This window comes from Urocampus carinirostris, chromosome 17, assembly GCF_059441175.1.
Source record: "Urocampus carinirostris isolate Australia breed hairy pipefish chromosome 17, RoL_Ucar_1.0, whole genome shotgun sequence".
Lineage (NCBI taxonomy): Eukaryota > Metazoa > Chordata > Actinopteri > Syngnathiformes > Syngnathidae > Urocampus > Urocampus carinirostris.
In genome coordinates, this window is record NC_142365.1 from 22,618,361 (window position 1) to 22,638,324 (window position 19,964).

A 19,964-nucleotide genomic window follows, 5' to 3' on the forward strand; every position below is an offset into this window, starting at 1 on the left:
AATATTCATATCATTTTAAGATACATATTAGCATTCAAGGCAAATTCAACTCGTATATTATTACCATCATTTTTAGATTTGGGAAATTTTCAAACTCTTGATTTTTAAAACCGACAAATCCATTATATCTTCATTTTTTTTCCCCTCATACTATAAATAACATGACCAAATTTAAATATTTTAAATGTAAAAAAAGGACCAATTTTTACTGGATTATTTTGCTCAAAACACTTATCTTAAAGGAGCTGTACGGAATTTGAAACTTTAAAACACTGGCTTGTGGCATCATTGGAGCCTCAGTCAGTTCATTCATGATGCGCAAGCAAGTACATGCTTTTCTTAGACATGCTCATTCAAACTCTCCTTTTTTCATCTTCTTTTGATTTTGGTTAGCGTTAGGATTGTACGTGAAAAATGCCTTTACTTACTTTCACCATTTTCATGCTACATTCACAAATGAAAACAAAATAAAAACTGCGCTTATAAGCATTAAGTTACTGTACTCCCCACCTTTGTGCCACCTTTCCTTCTACCTAATGTGTTCTGCCCAGGACAGCTCTGGTAAAAGTCAGTAAAGCAGGTAGGCTGGGTGGAAAAAAAAGAAGGGCTCTTTGAACTCAGTTGGACATTGTTATCACATACTTAATAGAGAAAATATTTAACTTAAGGACACCTCAAACAAAGCACCCAACTGCATAAGCTGTTAAACATAATTACCTTTGTATTTGGGTTGTTTGAAGCGACACTCTATAATGCTGACCAGTAGATGTCGCTGTCAGTTGTAGTGCAATTGAATATGAGTGCTACAAAGCACAAGGAAAATTACAAAATACAGAGACTCAACATGACCAAATTGCACCATTTTTCTTATTTTTTAATTCTTTTGTTACCCAACTTTTTACAAGGTTTTTGTTTCTATATTTTCATGAATTACGTTTTTTCTTTTGTTTTTCTTTTTTTGCATTTTTTTTTACCACTAGGAAGCGTTTCATTATACACAACTTCCTTCTTAAGTAAAACACCATTGTTTTTATTTTTTTACAATATCACTACATTTGGGTGAGATGATTAAAACAAAAATGGCAGAATTCTGGGGAGATATTTTCAAAATGTACGCTCATTTCATTGAGTTATTTCAAAAATAATTAATTTTGGGATGCGTTGGTTTCTTTTTTTGTTCAAAAATAGCCCTAGCACAAAACAACCCATGAAGTTGGGTCAAATTGTATAAAGTCATGTTGTGTATCAGTTCCTTCCTGACGTAAATTGGGCAATTTTTACCCACTTCTTGTCTGGGTGAACTGAGGGCTTTACTCATATGGATATTGCTGTACCTTTTTTAATATTTTCACTAGGACTCTTGTTATTTTCCTTATTGATCTGTGTGTCCTGTTGATTTGTGACCTATGAAGCTATTTCTGTCTGCACTGTCAGTCACCTTGCAACTGTCTTTTAAACAATGTGACGTTTTTCATCATACTTATAAATATACTGTATACTAGCACTACCAGTGACATGCCATGATGTTCTTGTCTGGTGAGGCACAGTCAATTTACGAATGACCTACCTCATATTCATCATTAGATTCCCAGAGCAAGGAAGCAATATACGTATATACTGTAACTTATAAATAAAGTCTACAAACTCCTCCTTTAGAATAAAAGCATCAATAGATGATTAATCCTCCATAATGCAGAAAAGTCAATTCCGTGAGAAAAAGAAAAGACTGAATGGCTTAACTTGCTGTTAGCTTGATAATACTATTACTAATTTAGTGGCGGGTTGTGCGTTTGACTCCTAGGCCTTAAGCTACTATCTGAATTTGTGATTTGTCATTCGCAAACTAACCGTCTCTATGAGCCAACTCTTCGAAGGGAAATTTCCTTATTTGCGAGGAATTGGGCAGAGGAGAGGCGCGTCGCTGCGTCTGACGTCGCAGGACGCTGCTGCCAAGCACGGTCTGCTTGCGGAGCCTGCACTGCGCAAGAGGGGAGTGGCGCGAAACGTAAAGCCTGTCTTCTGTAAGAATATCCAAGTTAAACAAGACTATAAACCAAAAATATAAAATAGCAAGAATGACAGGTGGATAACAAAAAAAAAGTCAGCGAGTACTAAGGCTGGCTCGACCCTGAGGTCATGATTTCGTGTCGGGCTCAAGCTTAAGCACTTACCTTTAGGCTGAAGTTGGCGGACAAAATCTTTTCCCGCTTGCAAAAGGCTTTCTTTGCTTCGGAGATGTCCGACCTTACTTAAGGATGTCAAGATTTTCTCAAAAAGTCTGTCTTTAAAATGCCTTTGACTGTAAATCAACAAATCATTTTTTTTTCCTTTTTCAGCCATTGTGGTTTGACAAACACACAATCAAATCAACACGATACATTTCCATGTGCATTTTGTTCTATTCAAGCCTAAGGGCTGATGGTGTGATCGCTTTGGTGAATTAACGCCCCATAACCAATCATTGTCTAATTGGTGACGTTTAGCCCAATCTCCACCAAGTTTGAATCCCAAAGGCTAAACCTGCACTTTGATCGTCACTTATTTTATGTCTCAGACCTTTCAGAACTTTTTGTGAAGGCCCCCGGGTAGATTTCTGAACCTAACAAAAACATTAATCAGATATTCTTTAGGCAAGCAAAGAAGGTCGTGCAAGCCCTCATTGCCCACCACTGACTAGTCGTTAAACCCTACTGAGAACTCCTAGAACACTAGTTTTAAAGTTTCAAACTCAATTAGCCATCTTCCTACAAGTTAGCTGTTAAGCTGCATCCACACGGTACATCATCCTGCAGCGACCTTTCGAAGCCTCATAAGGATGTCATTTGATGAGATTTAAGGTGAGTTCTCTGTCCTGTTGGCCTGCCTCTCCTGGCCTATGCTGTGGCTGCTTAACTTGCTATCTTTGTTTTGCAGTCCATCTTTTACAGTGCAGAGTGAAAGTATTGCCCGCACAAGAACTTTTGCCATATTGCTACATTTTAGGCTTCAAACTTGAAGCAAAAAAAACCCCTAATTTTTTTCTAAAACCAAATAATTTTAACAATTTATATTATTTTACAGCAACAAAACATGAAAAGTAGGTGTTGCAAAACAATTGCCCTTCTTTTCTCACAGCTCAGCCAACTAACTCAAAAAGTTCCCTGATTCCAATGTCGGCCTAAATTACTAACAATGACAAACAGGGTGTCATTAAGTCTTAGTTTAAATGCACCTGCTCTGGAATGGGTTTAGGGGTATTTATCTTTCTTATCTATAGGTTTTGAGCCATAAATACTGCAATATGTCAGAAGGTTCTTGGAGGGCCAATACTTTAGCAAGGCACTGGAGCTTGTTGACTTGTCTTTCCTTGCACTAGCTACATTGTTTTGCTGTGTTTGTTCTCATTCTGTTCAAGAGAAGGTCTCTTGTGCCATCTGCTGTTTTGTTTAAGAATAGGCCCTCTGTTAACCATCAGTAAGGCACCCCGTGAGAGAGCATGGCAGGAACAGAAAATTCAGGCACAGAATGACGGTTGCCATATTTATTTTTTGACATTTCGGATAAATTATTGATTTGTGCATGGGTTTGACCATTGGTTATGTTAAATCTCTTCAAAGTTATGTTTATTGTCAAATGTAGTGATATTCCAGCCAAGGTTCTTAAATGATTGCCATTTTTGTTTTTTTGATTTTCAGAATCGCTCAAGGATTTGATACCAAGACGGCAGTGGAAGGACACTAGTGAGGCTCATTCCAGCATCTCAGGCCACATCCCTGCTTTTAATATTAAAAAGGAATCTTGAAGATAACATACCTGTCAACCTCAGACAATTGCTCCCATCATTAATGATTGGAATTTCCAAATTTTAAGTGATAACAAACCTACAAACACAGCACAGCGCTTATTTATTCCCAAAGGACAGACTATGTGGAACACTGCAACAATATTGGCAATCTACAATGCTATGTTGTCTGCTATCAGTGACTGAGACGATCCAAATTCGAGTGGGCAAAATGAGAAAGTTTTTTTTTCTTTACAAACATTGTTATACGCCATACATAATTTGAAATAATCCAAAAAACGTATAGAATACTGGGAATTTATACGTTGACAGGTATGATATAAACAAGCACCAATGCAAACTCTGTGTGCTCTGTTTTGCATTGTAACAAGAGCAGTTTACATTATGTCAATGACTGTCAAACTAACAAATGCAAAAAATGTTGACATAATAGATTATATTTTTTGTTAAATGTATATTTGTCATTTTTTGTGATATCTGTTACCGTATTTATGTGAAAACTTTTGTGTTCTCTGAGTTGTATAAGTTTTATTTTAATTTACCTGTATCACACATTTTATGATGTCCACAATTGTACCCAAAAAAATAAGATAGTACAGGGTGTTCCAAAAGTCTAGGGCTCATTTTGACATTGAATACCTCTGAAATTATTAAGGATATAAAACCCCATCCTGTAAATTCAGAAAGCTTGTAATCTCAATTTTGACATGGAATGTTCAAAGATGTTCAATGTGAGCACCATTGGTCATACGACACACATCAAACTGATAGTCAAGTTCTTGCCAATTGCGTTCTAGGGTTGCATTGTCAACAGCTTCTGTTATTTGTGCCTTCAGATAGCCACGTCTCTTGGAATAGGGAGCATGTAGACCAATCTTTTCACAAATCCACATAAAAAGAAATAGAATGGTGTATAATCATGAGATTTTGATAATTCTGTCCAGACTGTCAAATTCATCTGTCTGGCAGTGTTGTGTTCAGAAACTGTCTAACCCTAAAATTCCAGTGTAGTAGCACCCTATCCTGATGAAAAATAAAATCAACAGACTCTTTTGCTCTCAATTTATGTATTAACTAATTTCTGCAGTACATCTGACCAAACACTGTTTTTCAACACAGTCACCTTTGGGGAATCTTGCTGATGTCCGTGTGGGTTTCTCAGTACCCCATGGGCGAGTGTTATGCGTGATAACTTTGCAATATACATGGATAGTTGCCCTATCAATAAAAACAAGCCGGTCGTCATATTCGTCATCTGTTGCATTCAAATGCAAAAGTCAAGACTAGCTGGTTTATCACTGTTCTTCAACTGTTGTATTAACTGTAGCTATAAGGCGTCATGTGGGGTCGTCTTCTTAAGACACGCCAAACAGTTGTTCTTTGACACTGAAGTTCCATACTGGCTCTTCTGATCAATTTGCGGGGCTTCTGCTGGAAAGCAGTTTATGCTTTTTCAATCCCCTTCATATTCATCTTCTGAAGCTTTCTTTTAGCTAGGCATAAGAACCTAGTCTCTCAATTCTGTTGAGAGTCTCCCGATTTAAATGCCCAATTCCAGTCTCCCGCCACCAGATTAATTTCTCCCAACATTAAAAAAACATTAGGCTTACAAAAATAAAAATGTAATTGGCTTTAAAATGACACAAGATATGGGGACTTTAAATGTGCCCAAGACTTGGAACGCCCTTAATATTGTTTGTGGGAACATGACAAATGAGCTGTTGGGCTGCACATATTAAATGTTTTTTTTTTTTTGGTAATGTTTTCTCGCTCTTTCTTTTTAATTATTGGTTTCTTTTAATTATTGTTGTTCAAAAAGTAAAATAAATGATTAAAGGGAGAAAACAACCATAGTATTGCCAACTTAAAGTTAATGTTTAATTTGTTTTAAAAGTGTTCCTAAAAGGTCCAAGTGGTCTCAACAAAGGGTTCTTCTTTCAAAAACACATTATTCTTAAAGGGACAGTGTAACAATTAGCTCGTGGTTAAAAACACTATTTATTAAAAAAAAAATTGATTTGAATAATAGGCAAAACTACATGAATTATCATATAAACATGCATTTTAAAGTACTCCTAGGTGTAGGAATTAGTATTTTTTACCATTCCTGGTTGCCCCAAAGTTTTGTTTTTCTAGAAATCTTTTGTTTTTAGTGTCTGAGAGTATCAAAATATGGACTTTTTTTTTTCTCTTTTCTTTTGTTCTTTTCCCCTCATGTCCTGTGAACATTGAATAGAAATGAGTCACTTATCACTTATTGATATTTTAATACTTCTGAGGACCACAATTACAGGGGATCGGGTTCTATTGCATACCTGTCAACCTCCACGGCTCCATGCCCTTACAAACTGTCATATTTTCCCTTACAAAATACAAAACAATAATACTCATAATTGACTAATTTGCGTTTTTCCGTACAGATTTCTTTGTACGTCGTACACGTCTTAAAATGCATAATAAACGTACTTTGTACGGCAAAAACGTACAGGTTGACCGGTATGCTATTGTTGTCACGTTACTTGTACAAATGTGTTGTATTTTTATACCCGCCATAACTGTGATCTCTGTGTTCTTTTTTTTGCTATAAAAAACAAACTATTGTTTTGTTGCTACTAAAAAAAAAAAAAAAACCACCACCGCCACAAGAGGTAACCTTTTTCTTTTCCAACGAAGAACTCAACGACTGCATTCATGGTTCTATTTGAAAAATGTCATTCATTACACGTCACAAATAAATAATACTATGCCACTTGACATTTGTTTCTTGTCTGTTTTTTTAATCATTGTCATCATTTATTAGATTGTATGCGCTTTTGCCCTTTTTAGCTACACTCGCATCTTTTATATTGGGTCAGGAACCTTTTTGACTCAAAGAGCCATAAAAGCAAAATATTAGGATTTTTTTAGAGAGCCACACCATATTTAAGACAAAATTCAACAAAACCACCGAACCTGCTCTCCAGACAAAAGCTAATTCTTTAGCGCATTTTTATTTTTTTTATCTTTGTGATGTTTGATGACTTGATAGATATCAACAAATTTACTACTTGAAATTGGTTTCCCCTTTCAAACTGACTTAAACTTGTTGTACAGAATTTGAAAATTTCTCCTAGCTGGCTTAAGTCATCATTTCAGCCTGTCAAGCTGCTTGTGCGGCGCATGCAAGTACGTGCATTTCTTAGACACACTCAAATTAACTCTGTTTTAGGGTTTGGATGGATGTTTGGACTCTTTTTGAAACAGTCTTTTTGTTAATTCCACTGTTTTCACACTACAATAACAGAAATCTGTGAGCACGGGCATGAAATCACAATTCTACCCCCATCCCCTTGTTCTGCTTGCTAATGTGTTGCAAGTCCTGAATAAGTTCTGATAAAATTAAGATAAAAGAAGGCTCGGTGGGAAAAAAATTGCTTTTTGAACTCAGTTGGGCATTCTTAACACACACTTAATAGAGAAAACATTTTACTTTCAACTTTTATGATTTTAAAACAATGTGCGAGCAAAGTTCTTTTGTAAAAATGTCATAAAATACTGCAAACGAGGTGGATATGGAGCATTAACCGTTATTGTGTTTTGGCTTTGCATATACTAAGATTGAAACATTATATAGATTATTACCACGGCCATGATTTTTTTTCTCTCAACCAGATTTACTCATGAAAGGAGTCATTTCTGGCTACTGGTACTACTGTACTCCCTGTATATTTTAATTTTGTTAACTGCATCTCAGGACTCAAGGTGAGGATATAACTCAGTCGAGTTGTGACGGCGGCCCCAAGTGGTGCGGAGTGATCCCGAACCAGTCTCCCGACTCCAGCGGGGATGCTGGTTCTATTATTAAACCCTTCATGAAGTCATTTGAGACAGGAGCTGAGAGTGAGTGATGCATATAACATGTTTATTGTGGAAAATGAAGGGATTTCACCAGCAATTTTTTTCTTTGTTTTTCTATTCTTAGCAAATGTGTTCTTCGTGACCTTACATGGACATCATTTGACCACTATGTATTGCTGTATTTTGTATTTCAACTGAAATGTACTGCTAAAAAGTACACAGACCAACTACGGAGACCTAAAGTGACCAAAAACACCATTTTACTTTTTTACCATTTGCCCAGCCTTTTGGAGATTTTTGGATACCTGTACCCAGTGTTGGATACGTTAGTCAAAAACATTAATTAGTAACAGTTATTAGTTACTTTATTTCAGTGTCTGAAATGAAGTCTTCCCGGATGCCCGGGCCGTGCATTTTACAAAACGTTTCCGCCCGGGTGGCCGACAACTTTTTCAAGGAAAAAAAAAAAGTTTTTTTTTTTTTCAAATCAAACGTTTGCTTTCTTCCGATTTCTAAATCTTTGTGCAGTTTGGAAATTTTGGTTTGTTTGGCAATTTGCAAACTTGGCAGCCAATCAGAAGCCTGCATCAAATAACTTCGTGCTTCCGGACTTTCCCGAGGTCGTGCATTTGCATATCATTTTCCAAAGTTGGTTTGAACAAATTTATTGACACTAATAACAGAAAACAATCATGACAATCTCAACAGCAATTAAGCACATTCACAATATTATAAAGTAGACCCACAGAGAACACAAGAAAGGGATCAAGCCAAAACCTCTGCCCCAGAATAAAGATTCATAAAGAAGCTAACAAAATTTATGACGCTACAAAACGTAAATGTGCATTAAAAGCATCGTGGAAAGGGGAGTTCACGTGGCTTGTAGCAGACAACGCAACGCAAACATTGCATGAATGAAGATGAGTAAATACAGCTACATACTGATAGCAGATGGAAAACAGCCATGCAATGCATACATGCAAGGAATGCTATAGGACCCTTCTATGTACCGGGAGAGTTAACTGTGTTCTTTGTGTTTGCTGTTTACTTTCCACCGCTAACCGTTTCACCGGATGCTAACGTTAGCATAGCGCTAAATCTGCCGCCCGCTGCTATCAATAAACAGCAGCTTGCACACCCCAACGGAGCTTTATCGTCGACGGCGACTTTAATCGGGCATGTTTATGGACTGTACTCCCAAATCCATTCAATTGTGGACTGAGCAATTCGGAAAAACACTGGACTATGTGTAATGTAAGATCAAACATTCGGTTGTATCCGGCAACTCTGTTTGACCCTTTATGCTAAACTTAATTTTAAAGTGTTGTTCTGTTTATATTCTGATTATCATCCTTAATACTTTGCAACAATGTGGTCTTATTGTGTTTCAAGTTGGGAAAACAGGCAACTTTATGGCTTTTTGTCATGAGTTTCAGACACTTCTTTATTTAAGAAGTAATTCAGTTACCCGCCCTAAATTACTGACACCAATAAGTAGCGCGTTATTCTGAAATTAACTATTTAGTTACAAATTTCTGTGTATCATCGCATAGAAGCCTAAAACTGCTTTAAAACAGCCATATTATGAAAGAAATAGAAGAAAACATCCACACAAAACTGTTGAAGCAGTGAAGCCTTCACATTTTTTGTGTATGTTTGAAAGCTTGAAAACCAACACTTAGCCGAGACATTTCATATCCATATCTTGTCTTGGCTTCAAACCACTCCAAAATCTCCTTATCCATTTCTGGTTACCGTCCAAGACGTTTTTTTCCTAGGCATGCTGTATCTCAAAAACAATTTATGAAATAGAAAAGCCAATATCCAGCAAAGTTACGGTAAATTCTGTGCCGTAGTTTGCAGCGCAACTTCAGATTTTACTGAACAAATAAATACCGAATGTATAACAAATGTAATTGACTTCATTACTTGCAGGAATACTGGAGGTTGTATGAGGTCGCGTTATAAATCAGAAGAAAGATAGTGTAGCTTGGCCACTATAAGTCTCCGTATTTTGTGTTCTTCCCTGTGCTTTGTAGCACTCGTTTTTAGTTAAACTACATACTATAGTGACATCTAGTGGACAAATATTGTACAGTGTCCTTTTAAACCCAACCTGGAATGTACGCTTTGTACTGCTTCTTGGTGATTTTTTCAACTCTCAATACTGAGTTTGAAATGAGAAAAATATTGAAAGTGTCCTTTTATGATTCTGCTCATGTCCCAGATGGACCTGAGCGTACAGTTCGAATCCCCAGCTCGCCGCGAAGTCCTCTAAGTGGAATCCCGACACGTACAGCACCTGCCGCCGCTGTCTCACCAATGCAGGTTGGTAACAGGACAATGCACTTAAATTCCGAACCTCAGCTAAGTTATCTTTTGGAAATGCGATGCAACGTAATATTTGTGTTTGTTTGTCCTTTTCTGCAATTACCAGTGTTAAGCACGTTACTAAAAAAAATAGTAATTAGTTACTGTTACTCGTTACTTCGTTTAAAAAGTTATTCTGTTTCCCCCAAAATTAATTACACCAAAATGTAGCGGTTTTCACTGAAAGTAACTAGTTACAAATTACACCTTTAGAATAGCCACATGATAAAAGAAATGGAAGAAAGAAGCAATAAAGCCTTCATAATATCTGACTTGAGCAATCTTGAAAGTTTGCAAACAAGACAATCTATATCCATTTGTTTTGCAAAAATGATTTTACAAATAAAATGATCTGAGATCAGCACACTTTTACCCAAAATTCAGTGCTCCTGTTTGCCCCATTGATTTCCTGTGCCTGCTAATCGCTACTGATGACACACAGCCAAAATTCTGCATTCAAGCATACCCTTTGATTTGAGTATTTTAACTTATAGTTGTAAATTTCGATTGAATGCCAGGATATACGGTAGGGAGAATATCTATATGAAGAGAAATTCAGCATCCCCTTACTCTGTGCTTGAGACGACGCCACCATATATGTACAGTATTCAGATGTATTTTGTGGTAAATATTAACACCCTTCAGGGGATTCTTCTACGGGATAAAGGGATGTATGTGATAACAATAAGTGAAACAAGAGTATTCAACAATCAGGGGACACTATAATTAACAATATCCATTTATAAAGTAGTAGAGCATTGTAGTAATGCACCAAGTAATAATGATTGTAGATTTACACAAATTAATTACTAACATTACAGAGAAAAGTGTCAGGCGGGACGGAAGGAAAACTGAGATCACTTGCACTCGTTTCTTGGTTTTTATTGGAAGAAAGGAATGACAAGACGTGAATCTTCGATCCGTTGTTTGACGGATTGTCGAGACTTGACAGGCGGGTGAAGGCTTGGCGGGAATGGTCTGACAGGCGTAATCGTCGTGTTGTTGGTTGGGGCTGGAGAAGAAGGGCGTCGTTGTGTTCGGAAGAGAGATCAGGAGTCAGGCGGGCAGGGCAGGTAGAGCAAGGTAGAGTAATACAGTAACCAACTCAGTTACTTTTCAGAAGTTGTGAGTAAGTATAACTAATAACTAATTTAAAGTAACTTGCTCAACACTGGTTGTGTTATATTTCTTTCAGAGGCAGTCGAACATAAAGCCCTTATCAAAGTTGTTGGAAAGAAGAATCAGTCACGGGAACTTTGTCCATCTTCAAAGTATGTACGATCATGTTGAGTTTTTAGAGTGTTATGATTCATTAATCTGGAGAGACGTTTTCCACAAAAAGTTTGAAAAAAAAATTGTAATGCATCCTCATTACTGTTTTTATCTCTGTAATTTGACTCCACAGGTCGAATTTCAGGCACCGGAGAGGACACAAAAGCCAACATCCTGATAAGGAAGAGTCCGTCCCTGGAGTCTATTTTCAAAGGGCCCGCTTCCCTGAGAGGCCGGACGTCATCTTTGAGCTGCAACCAGGCCAACATCACCTTCAGGTGTCTGTTATGTGTTTCCTGTAACATTCTTGTGATAAGGTCACAGCAGCTTAAATTTAGAGAGAGGAAGTATTTCTGTTTACTTGGTTCAATATATCATTATTTCATTATTTGAAATGATAAGACTAAAGGGCCTTTCACAGGTTGGGTTGTCTGGGGCCTCAATCTCAGTTTACTTGGGGGGCACCTGAGCTAGGGTCTGGTGAGGTTGGGTCAAATTGGGCGCTCCACAACAAAAGCTCGGATAAAAATGAATCTTCAGATCTTGCAAATCAAGACACTCTATATCCATTTTGTCCCTGTGCTTCAAACCACCCGAAGATCTCCTCCATTTTTGGGTACTGTCCAAGACGTTTTGTTTTTTTCTCCAGGCATGCTATATTGCAAAAGTCATTTTATTAATAAAAACACCAATATTATAACACTTTTACCCTAATTTCTGTGCTCAAGCAAAATATTTGTGTAAAAAATGTGCAATGCATGTCATCAAAACAGTATTAGCTTGAATCTTACCAAGGTGAGTCCCACTCCGTTTCGTTTAACATCCGACGTGCTCTTTATATGTTGGTGTGTCACAGATATACCGCCATGATACACAACGTTTGCTTTGCAAACTTTGCATGGAGACTTTTTATTCTCCGTATCTAAGCTAAAATGCCACAAAGATTTTTTATGCGTGGTCTATGTTTAAGTCCCCATTCATGTTACCACTTTAGACAGAGATGCTATAGGCAATTGCGCATGCGTGACTCTCAGCAGAGATTATTTTTAAGTAGAGATTCCCCTCGGTTGGAAGAACAAGTCAGGCGATAATCGTCGACAATTAATGTATTTATTTTTATCGATTATTGGCCAATCATTGCAACTCTAATAACCTCACAGACAATGGTGCCTTATAGGTTTTTTTGGTTATTCAACTGATGTGATTCATCGTGATAAATGTTTCAATGTCTGCAAAATTTGTGATTTCAAGCGATGTTGAAAGTGAGAGTTAATGACTTTAACATTTGGGTTGAGCATCATTTTTAGGGGCAATGACCGGGAGTCGTAGCCCTCCCTTGGCTCCAGCTACAACACAAACACCACCAAGATGACCTTGGGAACAATATCCGTTTCATAGAAAAAAACATTTTTACTCTTATTGTGTTGTTTTTCCTCGACATTATAGTTTTATCTTGTTTGTTTTCCTGCTATATGAAGCTTGTCTATACACTGAAGGGAAAAAAATCAACAGTATGGTCAAGGCTGTAAATATTTGCACTCGTTTTACATTTGACTCGGACTGCAACGGTACCATCTGTCTCTTTCTCACTGCGTGCTTGTTGTTTGTGTTTCCCTGGTGGCGGCGTGGAAAGTTCGGACCCCTTGGTCGCGCTGGCGAGGGAGTACGGCGGATCTAAGAGGAACGCGCTACTGAAGTGGTGCCAGAAGAAAACACAAGGCTATCCGGTAGGGATCACAGGCCAAAGGGCTTTCTCACGTACGAGAAGAACCGTTGCTTTCGCTGTCCGTTTCTGTCAATGAGATTTTTTTTGCACTTGTTCTCCAGTAGAAACAAAACTGGTTTTCCAATCCCTTGTTATGATTTCTTCTACGTTCTTAGATGCTTTAACGTACTAGTCAATTAGTTTAATGCAGTTTTCTATTATAGGCTGTTAGTTTCATACAGTTACAACTATACTCTCATATAGACATATTCATCATGCCAAGCTCAAACACTATTATTTTGTAGTTTGTATGTGTGGGAGTATAGTACTATGTGTGTGAGACTATATTACTATGTGTGTGAGACTATAGTAGTATGTGTGTGAAAGCATTGTAGTGTGTGTACAAGAGTAAAGTAGTATGTGTCAGAGAGTATAGGAGTTTGTGTACGAGAGTACAGTAGTATGTGTGAAAGAATATAGAAGTGTGTTTATGAGAGTATGATATGTGTGTTTGTGTTTTGCTACTTTTTCCCTTTTTTTTTCTTTGTTTTTGTATGTGTTTGTCTTGCTGTCTGTCACCCCTCTCGAGGGATATGGCCAGGGTAGATAGATATATTTTCTTCTCTTTTAAGTCTTTTTTTACCAATACAAGTAACCATTTTCATACTGATATCAAGTACCCATATCTTTGTTAGCGCCTTACATGGCTGCATAGATCACGGCCGCTATTAGGAAATGTGAAGCACAATGTAAAGCGCTTTGGGAAGTCATTGACTTGAAAAGCGCTATATAAATGCAGATCATTTCATATCTCAAGGATATTTGTGTTTCATAAACCCCACCTCTTATACATTAAAGAAGATCATTTAGAAGAAAAACCCAGGAATCCTCATTTACTTTTCATTTGTAATTCCTTGTGTTTAATGACCACAAGGGGGCAACGGATACCAGTTTCTGCCACCTTCATTTGAGCTCTGGCCCAATAGGATACTTCCCTGCAATTGCGTTAAGCAGGTTTTATGTGCCCAAGAGCAGTGCTTCTCCACTGGTTTGACTTCAGGACCCAGCATTTCCCCCTAATGACTTGCTGCGACCCAAATCCAGAATAAAAAATGTCAACCTCTCCAATTTATTGAATGAAAGGATTGAACTGTTTAAAGCAGAAATAGTACAATATATTCACCTGACTTCAAGTACTGTATACTGTATACTGGCATATGAGCCTACATTTCATAAAAGCCTACATCTTATAAACGCCTCCCTAAAACTACCGATTCTTTAAAAAACGAAAGAATAAAATAAGTTCAAAACAATAATAAAACGTGTACCTAAACAACAACAGTTATCATATTATGTAGATAAAAAGATATACTAGTAAAAATCTCAAAATATAACATTTTTAAACCATTTACTGTACCTTTCAGCAGTGCATTAACGTCACTTGTATAACATTTATGTATTTTGCAATCATTTCCTTCTTGGACTTGATCACTTTTTTCCCACATTTTATTCCCCATATCGCTAGCATTCTTGTTACCCATTGTTATGGGAAGAAAAAAAGAAATTTTGATAGTGACCAGTAGATGTCACTGTTTTGTAGTGCAACTGAAAACGAGTGCTAAAAAGGACAGGGAAGAATACAAACTACTGCAACTTAAAGTTAAAAGTTAAAACGTACCATGCTTTTCTTCCTTTTTTTGTTGCTTAGCCTTTTGCAAGCTTTTTGTTTTTGACATTTTGTCAGCTCTCTTAGGTGAGGCCATACCTGTCCCATTGACCAATTTGCCCCTCCCATTGATAATTGCAATTTATTTTATTAAGCAACAATAAACCGTTTGAACACAACGTGGCACCTGTTTAATCACTACAAGACAAACTATATAAAATACTGCGACAATAAAAGTAATCTACAATAACGTTATCATGTGCAACCAGTGACCGAGACGATCCGGATTTGAGTTGAACTGGGCAAGATGAGATCAGTTTTTTAAAATATTTTTTCACATCAAATTGTTTTACGGTGTACAATATTTGAAAGGATCAAATAACGTATCAAATACATGGAGAACGTATTAGTGGACAGGTGTATGAGGATCATGTTATGTCAAATAAATGAAAATTACTTGACGTACGAGTTTTTTTTTTTTTAAATGCACGATTATATGATGGTTCATGTATTTTTGCCTGTTTTTAAATCTGCATCGTCATTTTTCTACGTATATAGTAATCCTTTGTTTTTCACGGGTAATATTTACAACAGTAACAAAATAACAACTATATATATCTACAAAAACAGAACACAGAATTGCAGATGAATGAATTAATGAATGATTTTATAGTCATCAAACAATAATACAATGAAATTGGAGGGATTCTCTTTTCAGTGTAGGAACCCAATGTAAAGAGTGCCTGGCTAGCTGCACGATAATTCCGGGGATATTCGAATTGGCCCAAGTCTCCATGATGATTAAAATGCAAATGTCACGAATGTAGTGTTTTCCCACAAGTTGTTGCTTCAGGTCATCCGTTTCATTGGTAATGGATCTTGGTGGGATACAGGCTTGGCTTGTTCATAGCCAAGCCTTAGCAATAGGCCCAAATTGCAGCACCACTAGTGCTTTCTTTCAAGATGCCGCCTCAGTCTCTTTCCGGACCCAATAACAACCCAAGGAGCACGCGCTGGTCATCGGAATTCTTTGCGCTCTTCTGACTTTCCTCAGTCTGATTTGATGGATAAATGTCTTTTCAATGTAGCAAACTGTTAAAATACTAGCTGTAGTCGCGCTTCTCGGTTCGTTTTGGGTGGGTGGACACATTGTCTTTTGCGCCCGCCCACTTTGACTGACAGCATACTCCAGCCAATCACAGTCGCACACACACATTCACACCCACACAACTTAACACACATAGCTCTCCATTTTTGTGATAGCAATTGCTGTGTGTTGTCTTCTGCTGAACAAATGCACAAAGAAAATCCGCGATGTAGCGAAAACTGAGAGACATTAAAGGATTACTGTATCTTCTTTTGTATCGTTTTTTAAAATTAATGATGTTTTTTTAACCACTGGAGGGCGATAAATAATACACTTTGTCCTTTGAAGTTTTATTCCTGTGCACAAAAAATTGCCCGCCACGTCAAGTCCACGATACTTGACGCGCCATCAGTAAAATATACAAACAATATTGTTGACGCGAGCATGGGATTTTATCTGACCTCTTTTACCAGAATTATTTTATTTTTTATTTTACTGTTTGTTAATGCTACATCCATTGCAGCTTGTTCATCCTGGAAAGGGGAATTACCTCATATGCGGTCCGTTCTCTAGGTTTCTTTATTTTTGTCAAACTAAGTTCTTTTTTTAGTTTTCCCTTGCCCTCGTGTAGGTTTTAGATTAGGGGATGGTGTAATAATAGTCTGTACTTAGCAATCGTCTGTGATCTGTGCAGCCCTTTTAGACTTCTTGTGATCAAGGGCGTCACAAATAAACATGACTTTACTTGACTTAAAAGCATGATGACAAACTCCACCTACTATGTAATAAATATTATTAATAGTCCATGTCAGACATTTCTCTCCTGCAATGCTTTAAAGTCAAACTGCAAGAGTGTGTAGATAAGACACGGTACTCTCTGTGATGTGAAGATGATGCCAAATAAGGCTCCCTCTAACAGCCAGTCTAATAAGAAGCTGGAGATTTATGCAAAAGCATGCGATGTACTATATGGAACATGAGACCACCCATACGTGGACTTTAATTTGATTTTAGGATACATTGGAATAAAGTAAACCTGCTCCAAGCGGCTGTCTGGGGAGGTTTGTCAACGAAAACAAACATCGGTGCATCCCGTGTTCTTAGTGTACACAAACGGAAGCTTAGAAAACAACTAGAAACAGGATTAAAAGATTTAAAGGAGTCACAGCTGTTCTGGAGTTCTTGTTGTATTCCGCATCTCTTTCAGATAAATATGATATAGCTTTTTTTTGTGTCCAATTTATTCCCTCAAGTTAGTCACAGCCATCATCGATGAACCCGTGATGTTGTCGCCTCTAGCGTCCTTACACAGAGGCGTAATTATTTCCAAGTACATTAATTCTTCGCGGGGTTTGGACTATAGTGGGACATTTTTGGAACACAACCCACGTGAAAAACAAGGATTACTGTGGTGTAAATTCCGGACTACGGAACGTACCTAATTGAAAACCACATGCCCACTGGATTATAAGGCGCACCCCCTCAAAAATAGTATTTTGTGATCTATTTTTCATATATAAGGCATTCTGGACTATAAGGTGCATGGAATTAAAACTACAGTAAAAGCTGGGGTTGCATGAAAAATGACTGCATTTAAATTTAAAAAATGTATTTCACATAACATGAATTGACAACTGGTGGCACCACTTAAATTGATTAATTGATGCATAAATGGTTACTGCACTGTCCTCACTACAGTACAGTATAGACGCTTCCCTACTCACGAACATTCGATTTACGAAAAACGGTAGAAACGAATATTTTTCGGGATGTGAAAAATACTTGGACATTGCTGTAAGTTAGATATCACGAGGTGGTGTATCCCTGGATTCTCACAAAGAAAAGATTTCCATCTGCCGCAGGAATGTCGAACTTTTGGACTGGCGTGACGTCATCCACTCCGCTACAAGCACCCTCGGGCATCATGTTAATCTGTTAATAAACAACGGGGTAGACTGCTGGAAGTGTGAATTTCCCTACGGGGATGAATAAAGTATCTATCTATCTATCTATCTATCTATCTATCATATTGTGCACCTTTTTCTGAGTGCAGGACAGTACTGTAGTGCTTCTTTCCGCCGCTACCAGTGTGTGACACTGTGGGAGCTCACCCAGCATCCACCCCGAAGAAGAAATTTGGCTTCCTCTTCCTAGTTTGTGTGTAAACATACAATACTGTATCTCCAGCGCGCTAAGAACTTTGACGTATTTATTGTTTAATATCTGGTGCATCTATTTAATATGGTTGGTGTAAAATGTAAAGAAGAGGAAGGCCGTTCCTTTTGAAAGAAAAGTCGAATAAGAAAGCTTGATATGGTTGAGAAAACGGTCGTAACACTTTTTACCATGGAGGAGAGAGTAGCCTAACTCTTGAAGCCCATCTTCCGAAAGTAAGTTAAACTCGACTATCTTTATGGAGCATATTCTTTTATAAAATGTTAATTTTTTTAGTACAAAACAATACGGATTAAGTATACAAGCCTTAAACATACTTATATAAACCATAAACATACAAAATATAGCACTGAAGCAACTTACAAACAGATCGTTCGTAAGTTGGGCAGCGTCTGTATACCCTTTTTCGCCAACTATACATCTGGTGAACGACGTCCCAAATTAGCAGACCTTTTTTCTTTAGTTGCTGTTTGTGTGAAAAATGACCTCAACCATTTTGCTTATAAGGTCGCCGTGAATCTAGAACAAAATACAAAAAAAGTCCTGGTAGATTGCTAACCATACAGATATTTTTACTTAGCCAAGCTAAGACATGCTAACAACAATTAAAACTGAGTATGTAATTTTGATCAAAGCATTACCGTAAACCAAAATCTTCATTCAAGTTTTCAGAATATTTATTATATTTATGGACAGTTATTGTCCAAAGCAACAACAAAAAAGGATTTTCAATGAGCATGTGAGAGATGGCGTCTGAGCTGCCGTCCAAGTACTGAGCTTCTCTTTTGTTTCAGTTTTGCAACAAACAATTAACATGTTAACCACAAAAGGGCACTTAAAGACCAGTCTATGTTTTTCAAAGGTAGCACGGTTACCGAATGCAGTATCATTTAACTGTAATCATACATTTCCAATTGTATCCACTGCATTTTCTGGTGTATGATGCACACCACACTATAAGGCGCACTCAAATTTCTGACCTATTTGAGGGTCCTAGGTGCAGCTTAAGCCTAAAATATGGTACCACAGCACTAAAAGACAACACTAATGAGGACTGCATCGTGTAAAATGTGAACCCTATATTCTTAGATGACAGCGCCAGGGCAACAATAGGGTGGAGAATAGTGCCAGATAGCAACATAGACGTGGAAGTTGTCTTTTTTTGCATTGGCTGTTGCTATTGTCTCAGAGCAAAATGTATTTGCTTTTCTTGGTTCCTCGAGGATTAAAGGAAACTTCAGCAACCTAAAATTGACACAGATAATACGGAGAGAGAAGCGTAGGGTTTTTGATGAATATCTTCTTCTGATGTTCATTTTGGATGTATAAATTGAGCACTTGATTTTTGGGTGAGAAAGTTTAAATATCAGAAATACTTTGTAAATATTTAATAAAGTACTCTCAAACATCCAGTTTTGCTCCTGTTTTGTAATAAATTAAAATGTTGATAAAAAAATTAAAACGATGTCATGTTTCCAGTCTTTTGTATTTAATCACATGCACTGTGGAAAAGGGCAGCTCCCCGTTTTCCTTGGAGCTGCTACGAATAAAAAAGAATAAGAATAAACTGCGTCATATTTAAAGCTGCAGTGTTTAAAATGTAGAGAAAAAGTAGTGGCTTGTAGTCTAAAATTTACGGTACAAGGAATACTCTTGCTTTATTGCTTTCCTCTAAGGATCCTCATTGTTGATTCACATGTCCATCCTTACATTTGTAGATTTACTCCGCATCCGCCATGTGCCCATCCTTGTAATTGGATTCCGTCCCGGATCATCAGGCGATTATCTCAAGGAACCTTCACTTTCAGGGCCATTCAAAGATTTTACTTGTGTGTTGGGACTGTGGAACATGTTGTATATCTGGCCAATTCCCTTTTCCTCAGAACATGTATCATTCTTATGTAATTATTTGAAAGAAGCAAAGTAAAGTCGGATTAGGCAGCAGAAAAGGTTATTTGGGTGCAAAGCATACTCTTGGACCAGTTTCATTTTAGGTATTCGATTCGTTCTAATGGCATCCAAAAGCATTTTTGGTACTCAAACGCAGATATAATATCATTCTTTTCTCCAT

The 19,964-nt window shown here is 37.3% G+C and overlaps 1 protein-coding gene across 5 annotated transcripts in view; it reads left to right on the forward strand.

Moving 5' to 3' along the window:
* Positions 1 to 19,964, forward strand: part of specc1 (sperm antigen with calponin homology and coiled-coil domains 1) — a 92,547-nt gene that overhangs the window by 40,344 nt on the left and 32,239 nt on the right. For 4 of the 5 annotated variants that reach the window (XM_088320853.1, XM_088320854.1, XM_088320855.1 and 1 more), the window contains 5 exons: positions 7,515 to 7,660; positions 9,846 to 9,946; positions 11,184 to 11,259; positions 11,394 to 11,538; positions 12,894 to 12,987. In XM_088320853.1, coding sequence (XP_088176979.1) covers positions 7,515 to 7,660; positions 9,846 to 9,946; positions 11,184 to 11,259; positions 11,394 to 11,538; positions 12,894 to 12,987 — 562 coding nt within the window. Of the gene's footprint in view, positions 1 to 7,514; positions 7,661 to 9,845; positions 9,947 to 10,055; positions 10,193 to 11,183; positions 11,260 to 11,393; positions 11,539 to 12,893; positions 12,988 to 19,964 lie in introns of those variants that run through there. The other variant, XM_088320857.1, reaches the window with a different exon arrangement.